The sequence below is a fragment of the Rattus norvegicus genome, chromosome X (assembly GCF_036323735.1).
Source record: "Rattus norvegicus strain BN/NHsdMcwi chromosome X, GRCr8, whole genome shotgun sequence".
Taxonomy (NCBI): Eukaryota; Metazoa; Chordata; class Mammalia; order Rodentia; family Muridae; genus Rattus; species Rattus norvegicus.
This window is the reverse complement of record NC_086039.1, coordinates 63030172-63044535: the sequence shown is the minus strand read 5'-3', so window position 1 is coordinate 63044535 and position 14364 is coordinate 63030172. Positions and strand designations below refer to the sequence as shown.

The 14364-nt window shown below is 38.1% G+C and overlaps 1 protein-coding gene across 16 annotated transcripts in view; it reads right to left on the bottom strand.

Annotated features, from left to right (window-relative positions):
* Positions 1–555: 555 nt before the first annotated feature.
* Positions 556–14364, bottom strand: part of Klhl15 (kelch-like family member 15) — a 56219-nt gene continuing 42410 nt past the window's right edge. For 14 of the 16 annotated variants that reach the window (XM_017602042.3, XM_063280000.1, XM_063279995.1 and 11 more), the window contains one exon: positions 556–5866. In XM_017602042.3, coding sequence (XP_017457531.1) covers positions 4757–5866 — 1110 coding nt within the window. In that variant the 3' untranslated portion in view covers positions 556–4756. The remainder of the gene's footprint in view (positions 5867–14364) is intronic. The other 2 variants (XM_063280001.1, NM_001108021.1) reach the window with 2 other exon arrangements.

The following is a 14364-nucleotide window of genomic DNA, read 5'->3' as shown; positions in this document are numbered from 1 at the left end:
GTGTGGGAAGGTGTGTGGTGTGTGATGTGTGTTGTATGTGTTGTGTGTGTTGTGTGTGGTGTGTGGTGTGTGGATGTGTGTTGTGTGTATGTGATGTGTGTGTTGTATGTGTTGTGTGTGACTGTATATAGTGTGTTTGGTGTGTGTGGGTGTGTGATGTGGATGTGGTGTGTGTGTGGTGCATGTTGTGTGTGTTTGTGTTTTAGTGTATGTGTATGTGTCCTTTGCCTAAGGTATTAATACCTTTAAAAACAGTAAAAGAAACGAGTCAGAGGAAACCTAAAACTCACTCACCAACTGAGGTTGAAGGCTGCATATGCTTTCTCTTGTTCTACTGTCTCTATTCTGTAAAACCACAAAACTCTTGTTAGTAGACCTTTAACCCCTTGGCTTTGTTGTATCATCATTTCACTCTAATGCTCTCATTTGAATGTTCTGCTGAAACCATTGGGAGAAATCACTTTTCTTGGCATGTTGAAACATAATAAAACATACTCTTTATTAAGTTATTAGTGACTTAAACATGAAAGACTAAATAATCAGTTAAAGACATAGTTTTAAAGATTAAAAATATTTTATTTAAACTTTTCTTCATAAACACTTTTAACTTTTTTTCAATTTAAAAACAGAATGGATAGCATAAACATGTTGAATAGATTATATCCACGGCTTGGGAAAAAATTACCTGACAAAAAATGTAAAGGCTTTCAAAACAGGTATAAAAGGCAAACCTTAAATCATCCTAAGATTTTAATATCGGCCCTAGGATTATTTGACTACTGGCCCCAAAGGTACCTAAAGGTCAAAATATTTTTCTATAGACAAAGTATGCCCCAGAGCATAGGGCATATACAAGTTAAGTTAAAAGAAAAGAAAGGAAAAAAGAACCTTTCTGATCACCTCTTCAGGACATTCCTTCAAAAAGTAACACCTAGTCCTTACTGATACACTGATTAGTAACTTTTAATGCAGCTGTTCCCAAAGAAGTCAAAAGAAAACCCAAATATTTTTGGAAGGAACAGAGCTGACAGCGTTCTCAAGGCTACTCACATAATGGTGGGAGTTATACTGATACAAGGGAAGGATGGGGTTCCCATGAATGATCTATTCCAGTCTATGCCTATACGTTATTTGAAGTAATAAACTCTTAGAAACTAATTTGGGGGGATTTAATTTTTAAGATAAATCTCTTTTTAGAAGATATTTATTCCCAAACGACTCTAAATGTAATTAAACAAATGCATGATTTCTCAAAATGTTTAGAATACAAAAACAAAACAAAACAGAAACTGAAAACGTAGCAGACAAACAAGAAAACTGGCACTAGCAGTCTCACTGCTGTGTAGCCCTCAAATATTTCTAATTTAGGCTATTGTCTATGTTTTTTTAATTCAGTCTAAAACTTTAAATTATGTATTCTCAAAAGAGCTAGTCTCTTTTGAGAGATAGCTTATAAACTGAAATAACAATTTATATTATAAACTGAAATGTTATGACCTAAACCCACATATACATATATAAAAATAGTCCCACAAAACGTTTGACATGTTTAGATTATGCAGCTCAAATAATTTGTTATAAAATATTTTAAAGCTTAGTTTCGTGTAATTAAGACAAAACTCTCCATTTTACTTCTTTCCACACAAGTATGTGTGTTCTTTACTGTGATTCAAGCAAGCTTCCTAGAATGAGGTGTACAAAGGTGCTGCTTTAAAAAAGATATGTGAAGGGCTCAGTAACTATTCATAATTAGAGTAACACTCACATAAAGCAGAACAATGGGGAGGACAAAGGAAAAGCTATCAAGAAATGCTAATCATTCTACAATTCTTTGCCTTTTAGAAACCAGTAGCATTTCTTCCAATACAAAACCTTCAATGTGAGAATCTTGTATTTTATGAAAAGCCTGTAGTGCAAGGATTTTCTTTAACATCAAAACTTGGAAGCTCAAAGACACATTTAAAAAAAAAAAAAAAGCCAAGCAGTGCCAGTTAAAATACCATTAAAAAAAATCAGCTACTTTTTGTGAAGTTTAGTTTTTAAAATGTGAAATAAAAGATGACACATTTAAAGATCCTAACAGTTAAACCATATAGTTTCAAACCACTGAGTTTTTCCAAAATGACAATCTTGATCATATACAAAGCATATAAACAAAGTAGTTCCAAATGAAGCACAGAAAAGCTTGAAAAACTCTGAGAAAATTTCCATAGTTTAGTATAACAAAAATAAATCTCTTGCAGCTATTAAACCATAATTTTAAAAGGGAATGTAAAGTTATTTGTGGATTTACAATCTAAATTAGAACTACAGATTCCTCATACATTCTGAACCCAAGCAATTGCAACTAGTCTTAAAGCTCAAAACTGATTACTGCTAAAAATTATAGTCAGACATGACTTACTTGAAGCTGAACCCAGAATTAGTTCAAGTTAAGATTTCACGAATTTTTTGAAACAATCCTTGACCTTGGCCTTGTATCTTCAAAATGGAAGACCAAGAATATTCAATTGTTTGTGCAGATGTTACCCTACACAGGACTAGGAAGTTGTAACAAAGCAATTCCAGAGAACTGCCACTGGAGTATATATAAAGCCTTTGATATGGGTACCCTGTCTGATGTCCTCTTCTTGGTCATTTCCAGCAAAAGATATCAAGGAAAATAATGAAGACATTATTTTATTTAAAGCAACACATACAAACTTCTAAGTATATTAAAAAATAAGATGGCTGACCTAATTTATAGTTTCCAAAAACAAAATAAACTTATTTTTAAAATAAAAAACTTTTTACCTACATTCTAAGGGAAACTCAAATATCAAATTTTATTTTCAGAAATCAGAAATAAATGAAAGACCACCTAATGAAAATGGAAGAATCATATGTAAAAGAAGAAGCCATTGTTTTGATTCCTGAAGGGGAAAAGGGGGTTTTCCTTTTTAAAAGCTACTTGTGTACCTGACACTTTCTAAAACTCAAACTCCTCTGGTTTTACAGTTTTGAAAATCAGGCTTTACTCACACAATGGACTGCAGTGTGGAGGGAAAGGGAGAAGAAGAACCCAAAGTCTTCACATTTCCATGATTTCACACTTCCATTTTATAGTCAATGGTGCCAGCAGCAAAAATAAAACAAAACAAACTAACTAGAAAAATGTATACATCAGCAGCCATATAGAAGGCATTGCAATATTGCACCAAAATCACAGATCTGGCAAGCTAAGCCAGTGTAAGCTTTAATCACATACAGACTGCTCATGAGAAAATGGCGTCAATGGTATCAATTTGAATGATCCATTCACAGATCATTCTTAATTTTTTCAGCTCTATTTCCTTCCTTCGAATTTAAAGAGTTGAAATGTGCAGCTAATCCTAAACCACTTATTATAAATGCCTTTAAAACAGCTATTTGAGATTCATTCCAAACTTTCCGGTGACCTATCCTTCATGCTAGTAGCTTCCAGAAACTACAAAAAAAAAAAAAAAAAGGAAAAGAAACAAGAAAAAAGAAAAACAAAAAACAACCCACATTGAGGGTTGATATCTCTCTAGTGCCAACGAATATTTTGTACAAACTGATCAAGCAGATATAATATAAGCAGTAATATAACTCGTCCCTTACCTCTCAGTCAAAACTGAGCTCAAATTGACTGTGTAAGAGTTGCTGGCCCACATTCAACACCTGCAGCAGCCTGGAGGGAAACAATGGGGGTTTCACTTCCTCTTAAGGGGCTTTAACTTAGGAGTGTGTGGTATTACCTAACTTTCCTTTAAAAGTGCTTGTATGATGCAGGGTCAGAGCTTGACACAGACCACTCAGATTCTCACTAAAAAGGGGCAACCAACATTAAACAGACTGCAAAGAAAAACATTTTTAAACAAGAAAAGGCATACATTGACATGAAACATTAATGCTTAGTTTTGAAAACAAAATGCCAAACGTTAGCTTTTGTAAATCCATACATGTTTCAGAACTATGAGTTCAAATTTTACTGAACCAGTACGGACAGAGGATAGACTACTTTGATACCAAATGAGGACTCCAGTTATTTTAACTTTCTAAAAACATTAATACATTAAAGACATTACATCTAAATTTCAACAAGTATGGCGAACTGTCTGTGCAAGAGCACTAGCTTAAAAATATAGAATCCTAACCACGCATAAAAGGAGTGTGCCTTATATATTTCTAGGATGTATATGAGTATGGGTATGCTTTCACTAACGCAATGCACATAAGAGAAGGCAGCTTAGAAATAGTGTTCTGATATAAAAAACTTTTGTAAAAAATTTAAATTTTTGCATTTTCAGCAAAAAGCCATGCAAAAAGGTCAAGAGTTTTAAACTTTTAAATAATAAACCAAAACATATAGCAGACTAAAATAATTTCCAAAGAGTTCAAACAGAGGGACTGAAATCAAATCCAGTGACACTTACTGGGTCTTCTCTTAGAAGATGCACAAATCCTACACTAACATCTGAAAGAAATATTTAAAGCAGAAGGATCAACTTCCCGGGTAAGTGGAGCAGTGTATGTATAAACTGCTTTGGAAGTAGTTTCAAGAGCTAGTGCTTCAAAGGAACTTATTGCATGAGTTTGAGGCCACTGAAAGGAAAGATGCTAGCACAGAATGAAAACTTACAATATTAGACCAATGGCTTTGATAGTAAAACTGGTGAGGTTTTTCTTTATGCTTTTAAACTACTGTATCACAAATGCTTTATTTGCCTTTTTCCTTTTAGGGAGAAAGATGTCATCAGTTGCAACGCCTAACCTCATCCAGTACATAGTCCGGAAAATGGAGGTTGCACACCTGTAAACCATCCAGCTTGCAGGGCATCCGAGGGTACTCATCTTCTTTCCACTTATTTTCATCTGGGTCAAAGGTGAGAATGGAATCACTGTAATGACCATTATAACAAAGGCCCCCAAGGACCATGATTTGTTTGTCCAGCACAGTCACACCGTGACCACTTCTACCAATTGGCATAGATGCCAAGATGGTCCATTGATCAGTATCTGGGTTATACACCTCTGTGGAAGGGCAGCCCTGAGATTCAAAAGAGGCCCTCAAGATCACACAGACACCACCAAAGACATAAAGCTTGCCATTATAAGAGATCATCTTGTGAAAGCATCTAGCATAATTCATCTTGCTTTTATTCTCCCAGCAGTTGGTAACCACTTGAGTTCTCCTGGTCCGCTGTTCTATGGTCCCTTCTTTACTGGGGTCAAATACACACACCTGTTTAGATGTGGAAGATGAAGTGATTCCTCCAGTGATAAACAACTTGTTATTGAGCACTGTCCCCTCATGTCCATATTTGTTAACTGGATAAGGATCTACGAATTCCCATTTATCGTTAGTGATATCGTATCTTTCTGTTGAGTAGAAAGTTTCATCTCTTGTTCTGCCTGCTACAGCATAAATAAACTTCCCAATGACACCAACAGCAAATTCTGAACGTGGTACAGACATGTCTGCCATACGCAGCCAAGAATTTTGTCTTGGATCATACCTGAACACTTTCGAAGAGGCATGGAATTCTCCATCGGGGCCCAGCTCTTCGCCACCTAGCAGGAACACAAAATTATTGACAATGGCAAGGCAGTCTGGTCTTAGAGGTACTTGGGGGCCCTCCAGTTCCCACCAGACTCTTGGTTTCTTTAACAGGAGTATTTTACTATTAACCATGCTATGTCCAATCATTCCTCGGAATACTGTAGTTTGGGGTTTGGCAGAACGAATACGGCTTGATTTCATGTCCAACAAGGGTTGCTGGTGAACATTTTGGAAGTAATTCAATGCTTGGTCAACTTCATACCGCAGCTGTCGGGAGTATCTATAAAATTCTGATGTTTTAACCTAGGAATACAAATAAACAAATTCAACCAAAAGATAAAACATAAACAGAAATTAAACTATTAATGCCTACTAAAATGATCCAGATATTATTGGACAGAATCCTTTGCTAAAATTGTATTTCCTAGCCAAATTATCTACTTTGTTTTCTACAAAGTTTTCTCATTGTAATTGGTCTTATAACTTGCATTTAGAATCACATATATAGCTCTCTGCTCCCAGACCCCGTGAGAGAGAGACCTAACCGCCTGGTCAGGTGGGCACTCCTGAGGCTGCAGAGCGGAAGAGACCACCAACACTGCCCACCCCTGCCCACATCCCTGGCCCAAGAGGAAACTGTATAAGGCCTCTGGGCTCCCATGGGGGAGGGCCCAGGAGCGGCAGAACCCCTGCCTGAGACACCGCTGGAACCTGAAGGAAACAGACCGGATAAACAGTTCTCTGCACCCAAATCCCGTGGGAGGGAGAGCTAAACCTTCAGAGAGGCAGACAAGCCTGGGAAACCAGAAGAGACTGCACTCTGTGCACATCCACACGCCAGAGGAAAACACCAAAGGCCATCTGGAACCCTGATGCACTGAAGCTCCCGGAAAGGGCGGCGCAGATCTTCCTGGTTGCTGCCGCCACAGACAGCCCGAGGGCAGCACCCCGTGAGCGAACTTGAGCCTCAGGACCACAGGTAAGACCAACTTTTCTGCTGTAAGTGACCTGCCTGGTGAACTCAAGACACAGGCCCACAGGAACAGCTGAAGACCTGTAGAGAGGAAAAACTACACACCCGAAAGCAGAACACTCTGTCCCCATAACTGACTGAAAGAGAGGAAAACAGGTCTACAGCACTCCTGACACACAGGCTTATAGGACAGTCTAGACACTGTCAGAAATAGCAGAACAAAGTAACACTAGAGATAATCTGATGGCGAGAGGCAAGCGCAGGAACCCAAGCAACAGAAACCAAGACTACATGGCATCATCAGAGCCCAATTCTCCCACCAAAACAAACATGGAAAAGCACCAGAAAAGCAAGATCAAGTTTCAAAATCATATTTGATCATGATGCTGGAGGACTTCAAGAAAGACGTGAAGAACTCCCTTAGAGAACAAGTAGAAGCCTACAGAGAGGAATCGCAAAAATGCCTGAAAGAATCGCAAAAATCCCTGAAAGAATTCCAGGAAAACATAAATAAACAAGTAGAAGCCCATAGAGAGGAGACACAAAAATCCCTGAAAGAATTCCAGGAAAACACAATCAAACAGTTGAAGGAATTAAAAATGGAAATAGAAGCAATCAAGAAAGAACACATGGAAACAAACCTGGATATAGAAAACCAAAAGAAGAGACAAGGAGCTGTAGATACAAGCTTCACCAACAGAATACAAGAGATGGAAGAATCTCAGGAGCAGAAGATTCCATAGAAATCATTGACTCAACTATCAAAGATAATGTAAAGCGGAAAAAGCTACTGGTCAAAAACATACAGGAAATCCAGGACTCAATGAGAAGATCAAACCTAAGGATAATAGGTATAGAAGAGAGTAAAGACTCCCAGCTCAAAGGACCAATAAATATCTTCAACAAAATCATAGAAGAAAACTTCCCTAACCTAAAAAAAGAGATACCCATAGACATACAAGAACCTACAGAACTCCAAATAGATTGGACCAGAAAAGAAACACCTCCCATCACATAATTGTCAAAACACCAAACGCACAAAATAAAGAAAGAATATTAAAAGCAGTAAGGGAAAAAGGTCAAGTAACATATAAAGGCAGACCTATCAGAATCACACCAGTCTTCTCGCCAGAAACTATGAAGGCCAGAAGATCCTGGACTGATGTCATACAGACCCTAAGAGAACACAAATGCCAGCCCAGGTTACTGTATCCTGCAAAACTCTCAATTAACATAGATGGAGAAACCAAGATATTCCATGACAAAACCAAATTTACACAATATCTTTCTACAAATCCAGCACTACAAAGGATAATAAATGGTAAAGCCCAACATAAGGAGGCAAGCTATACCCTAGAAGAAGCAAGAAACTAATCGTCTTGGCAACAAAACAAAGAGAATGAAAGCACACAAACATAACCTCACATCCAAATATGAATATAACGGGAAGCAATAATCACTATTCCTTAATATCTCTCAACATCAATGGCCTCAACTCCCCAATAAAAAGACATAGATTAACAAACTGGATACGCAACGAGGACCCTGCATTCTGCTGCCTACAGGAAACACACCTCAGAGACAAAGACAGACACTACCTCAGAGTGAAAGGCTGGAAAACAACTTTCCAAGCAAATGGTCAGAAGAAGCAAGCTGGAGTAGCCATTCTAATATCAAATAAAATCAATTTCCAACTAAAAGTCATCAAAAAAGATAAGGAAGGACACTTCATATTCATCAAAGGAAACATCCACCAAGATGAACTCTCAATCCTAAATATCTATGCCCCAAATACAAGGGCACCTACATACGTAAAACCTTACTAAAGCTCAAAGCACACATTGCACCTCACACAATAATAGTGGGAGATTTCAACACCCCACTCTCATCAATGGACAGATCATGGAAACAGAAATTAAACAGAGATGTAGACAGACTAAAAGAAGTCATGAGCCAAATGGACTTAACGGATATTTATAGAACATTCTATCCTAAAGCAAAAGGATATACCTTCTTCTCAGCTCCTCATGGTACTTTCTCCAAAATTGACCATATAATTGGTCAAAAAACGGGCCTCAACAGGTACAGAAAGATAGAAATAATCCCATGCGTGCTATCGGACCACCACGGCCTAAAACTGGTCTTCAATAACAATAAGGGAAGAATGCCCACATATACGTGGAAATTGAACAATGCTCTACTCAATGATAACCTGGTCAAGGAAGAAATAAAGAAAGAAATTAAAAACTTTTTAGAATTTAATGAAAATGAAGGTACAACATACCCAAACTTATGGGACACAATTAAAGCTGTGCTAAGAGGAAAACTCATAGCTCTGAGTGCCTGCAGAAAGAAACAGGAAAGAGCATATGTCAGCAGCTTGACAGCACACCTAAAAGCTCTAGAACAAAAAGAAGCAAATACACCCAGGAGGAGTAGAAGGCAGGAAATAATCAAACTCAGAGCTGAAATCAACCAAGTAGAAACAAAAAGGACCATAGAAAGAATCAACAGAACCAAAAGTTGGTTCTTTGAGAAAATCAACAAGATAGATAAACCCTTAGCCAGAATGACGAGAGGACACAGAGAGTGCGTCCAAATTAACAAAATCAGAAATGAAAAGGGAGACATAACTACAGATTCAGAGGAAATTCAAAAAATCATCAGATCTTACTATAAAAATCTATATTCAACAAAACATGAAAATCTACAGGAAATGGACAATTTCCTAGACAGATACCAGGTACCGAAGTTAAATCAGGAACAGATAAACCAGTTAAACAACCCCATAACTCCTAAGGAAATAGAAGCAGTCATTAAAGGTCTCCCAACCAAAAAGAGCCCATGTCCACACGGGTTTACTGCAGAATTCTATCAAACCTTCATAGAAGACCTCATACCAATATTATCCAAACTATTCCACAAAATTGAAACAGATGGATCACTACCGAATACCTTCTACGAAGCCACAATTACTCTTATACCTAAACCACACAAAGACACAAGAAAGAAAGAGAACTTCAGACCAATTTCCCTTATGAATATCGACGCAAAAATACTCAATAAAATTCTGGCAAACCGAATTCAAGAGCACATCAAAACAATCATCCACCATGATCAAGTAGGCTTCATCCCACGCATGCAGGGATGGTTTAATATACGGAAAACCATCAACGTGATCCATTATATAAACAAACTGAAAGAACAAAACCACATGATCATTTCATTAGATGCTGAGAAAGCATTTGAAAAAATTCAACACCCCTTCATGATAAAAGTCCTGGAAAGAAGAGGAATTCAAGGCCCATACCTAAACATAGTAAAAGCCATATACAGCAAACCAGTAGCTAACATTAAACTAAATGGAGAGAAACTTGAAGCAATCCCACTAAAATCAGGGACTAGACAAGGCTGCCTACTCTCTCCCTACTTATTCAATATAGTTCTTGAAGTTCTAGCCAGAGCAATCAGACAACAAAAGGAGGTCAAGGGGATACAGATCGGAAAAGAAGAAGTCAAAATATCACTATTTGCAGATGATATGATAGTATATTTAAGTGATCCCAAAAGTTCCACCAGAGAACTACTAAAGCTGATAAACAACTTCAGCAAAGTGGCTGGGTATAAAATTAACTCAAATAAATCAGTTGCCTTCCTCTATACAAAAGAGAAACAAGCCGAGAAAGAAATTAGGGAAACGACACCCTTCATAATAGACCCAAATAATATAAAGTACCTCGGTGTGACTTTAACCAAGCAAGTAAAAGATCTGTACAATAAGAACTTCAAGACACTGAGGAAAGAAATTGAAGAAGACCTCAGAAGATGGAAAGATCTCCCATGCTCATGGATTGGCAGGATTAATATAGTAAAAATGGCCATTTTACCAAAAGCGATCTACAGATTCAATGCAATCCCCATCAAAATACCAATCCAATTCTTCAAAGAGTTAGACAGAACAATTTGCAAATTCATCTGGAATAACAAAAAACCCAGGATAGCTAAAGCTATTCTCAACAATAAAAGGACTTCAGGGGGAATCACTATCCCTGAACTCAAGCAGTATTACAGAGCAATAGTGATAAAAACTGCATGGTATTGGTACAGAGACAGACAGATAGACCAATGGAATAGAATTGAAGACCCAGAAATGAACCCACACACCTATGGTCACTTGATTTTTGACAAAGGAGCCAAAACCATCCAATGGAAAAAAGATAGCATTTTCAGCAAATGGTGCTGGTTCAACTGGAGGTCAACATGTAGAAGAATGCAGATCGATCCATGCTTATCACCCTGTACAAAGCTTAAGTCCAAGTGGATCAAGGACCTCCACATCAAACCAGACACACTCAAACTAATAGAAGAAAAACTAGGGAAGCATCTGGAACACATGGGCACTGGAAAAAATTTCCTGAACAAAACACCAATGGCTTACACTCTAAGATCAAGAATCGACAAATGGGATCTCATAAAACTGCAAAGCTTCTGTAAGGCAAAGGACACGGTGGTTAGAACAAAACGGCAACCAACAGATTGGGAAAAGATCTTTACCAATCCTACAACAGATAGAGGCCTTATATCCAAAATATACAAAGAACTCAAGAAGTTAGACCGCAGGGAAACAAATAACCCTATTAAAAAATGGGGTTCAGAGCTAAACAAAGAATTCACAGCTGAGGAATGCCGAATGGCTGAGAAACACCTAAAGAAATGTTCAACATCTTTAGTCATAAGGGAAATGCAAATCAAAACAACCCTGAGATTTCACCTCACACCAGTGAGAATGGCTAAGATCAAAAACTCAGGTGACAGCAGATGCTGGCGAGGATGTGGAGAAAGAGGAACACTCCTCCATTGTTGGTGGGATTGCAGACTGGTAAAACCATTCTGGAAATCAGTCTGGAGGTTCCTCAGAAAATTGGACATTGAACTGCCTGAGGATCCAGCTATACCTCTCTTGGGCATATACCCAAAAGATGCCTCAACATATAAAAGAGACACGTGCTCCACTATGTTCATCGCAGCCTTATTTATAATAGCCAGAAAATGGAAAGAACCCAGATGCCCTTCAACAGAGGAATGGATACAGAAAATGTGGTACATCTACACAATGGAATATTACTCAGCTATCAAAAACAACGAGTTTATGAAATTCGTAGGCAAATGGTTGGAACTGGAAAATATCATCCTGAGTGAGCTAACCCAATCACAGAAAGACATACATGGTATGCACTCATTGATAAGTGGCTATTAGCCCAAATGCTTGAATTACCCTAGATCCCTAGAACAAACGAAACTCAAGACGGATGATCAAAATGTGAATGCTTCACTCCTTCTTTAAATGAGGAAAAAGAATACCCTTGGCAGGGAAGGGAGAGGCAAAATTAAAACAGAGACTGAAGGAACACCCATTCAGAGCCTGCCCCACATGTGGCCCATACATATACAGCCACCCAATTACACAAGATGGATGAAGCAAAGAAGTGCAGACTGACAGGAGCCCGATGTAGATCGCTCCTGAGAGACACAGCCAGAATACAGCAAATACAGAGGCGAATGCCAGCAGCAAACCACTGAACTGAGAATAGGACCCCCGTTGAAGGAATCAGAGAAAGAACTGGAAGAGCTTGAAGGGGCTCGAGACCCCATATGTACAACAATGCCAAGCAACCAGAGCTTCCAGGGACTAAGCCACTACCTAAAGACTATACATGGACTGACCCTGGACTCTGACCTCATAGGAAGCAATGAATATCCTAGTAAGAGCACCAGTGGAAGGGGAAGCCCTGGGTCCTGCTAAGACTGAACCCCCAGTGAACTAGACTGGTGGGGGGAGGGCGGCAATGGAGGGAGGGTTGGGAGGGGAACACCCATAAGGAAGGGGAGGGGGGAGGGGGATGTTTGCCCGGAAACCGGGAAAGGGAATAACACTCGAAATGTATATAAGAAATACTCAAGTTAATAAAAAAAAAAAAAAAAAAGGAAAAAAAAGAAAAAAAGAGAATCACATATATATGTTCCCAAGTCTTTAAAAGTAAAAAATCTCCTTTTAAGGCACAAATTAATTTTTTTTTTTTGGTTCTTTTTTTCGGAGCTGGGGACCGAACCCAGGGCCTTGCGCTTCCTAGGCAAGCGCTCTACCACTGAGCTAAATCCCCAACCCCATTAATTTTTAAATAGAACAAAATTTGTGAAAAAGTCAACCAGACACCTATTACAATATTAGGCCCTAGGTGACAAGTGGGGATAAGTTTAAACACAGGGTTTCAGAGTAGAAAAAGGCCACTTGTTAACCGATGATAGTATATACCATGAAACAACCTCAAGTGCATCATTAGGGAGAGTTATGGTGGTGAGTTAGTGAAAACTTTATATATATATATACACAATTCCCAGTAGGTTTTTTATATAAAGACTTAGTCTGTTCAAGGCCCGCCTTGTCTATACAGCAAGTTCCAGGACAGCCATAACTACAATGAAACCCTGTCTCAAACAAACACAAAAAGGGGGATTTAGTGTGTCACCAATAATTCCTACAGCAATAATTCAGCAGACAACAGGTCAACTTTTCCTTTTTATTTTTGGAACTAGAACTACCTTTAGATGGCTATTATCAAGATCTTTCAAAACACTTAAGTGCTATACTAAGCACTATGGAGAAGAAGTGGTTTATTTCCTCAAAAAAAAAAACCTTAGGATATATTTATAAGATGAAAACATACATAAATTGGTCAATACAATCAGTTGACAAGTATGAACACATCTCTGAATAGTGGCACTTTAGATATAGGTGTAAGAACATATTAAACCAACCAAAATACCCAAGAAATACTTTGTAAAAGAGGATGCTAGAAACCAGGAGGGCGGGGGAGGGTGGATCCTGCTTGTTAATGACAAGGATACATGAAGAGAATCTTAAATTTGGACAGGAGAAATGAAACAGTGTGGAGAGAGAAAATCTCTAAGATGAGGGCTAGAGATGCAGCTTAGTAGTAGAGTACTTTTCTACCATGTGGCAAGGTCTTGGGTGCCTTCTTCAGCACTGGAAACAATTCCACAGAACTCTATGACTAATCTGATACTGAACAAAGTAGAAAAGTGAGAAGTTTAATGTGATCTGTGGATTTAAACTTGAGACATTACACAAGAGTGGTAGATTATCAATATGAGAGCAGGAGCTAGCTTAGGAAAGGTATTCAATTCCCTGGCAGGTATTGCTGGCAGGGTGCTGAATGAGGAAACTTCTGAGAGTCTGCTGCAAATACAAAATGATAGTTCAAGAAACAGTCAAAAGCAGGCAAATCAGCTTTTTCTCCTCCTTTCTTAGATTTCTTTCATTAATCTATTCTACCATTAATTCTCCCAGACAAATCCAAAAAGATAGCCACTAAGCAATCAAAATTAAATGTTTTCTTATTAACTGAATTGAATATAACTGACTTCCTCTGTAATTCCAGGCATTTCATTTATGCAAATAAGGCCCTTTCTTTGATCTAGAGGTTCTCTCCATGGGCTTCACTAAACCAACAAAGGCAAAACAGCTTGCCTAACTCTAGAAGATGGGAAACAGTAGCTGTGCTGGGTACTTTACATGTGTACACCTTGTTAAATTATTCCACCTGTGAAAGAACAGTAACAATCCCTCATTTCCTGCTTAGAAAATTGAGGCTTAGGATATTAAGTGACTTGCCCACACTATTTACATAATTAAAAGTGGTATATCTGGGATTTGAAGACAATTCTACTCTAAACTTCATATAATTTCCAGAAAGCCAGGAATACAATTTCTGTTCTGTTCTAGAAAAAATCCTTAACATATACATTA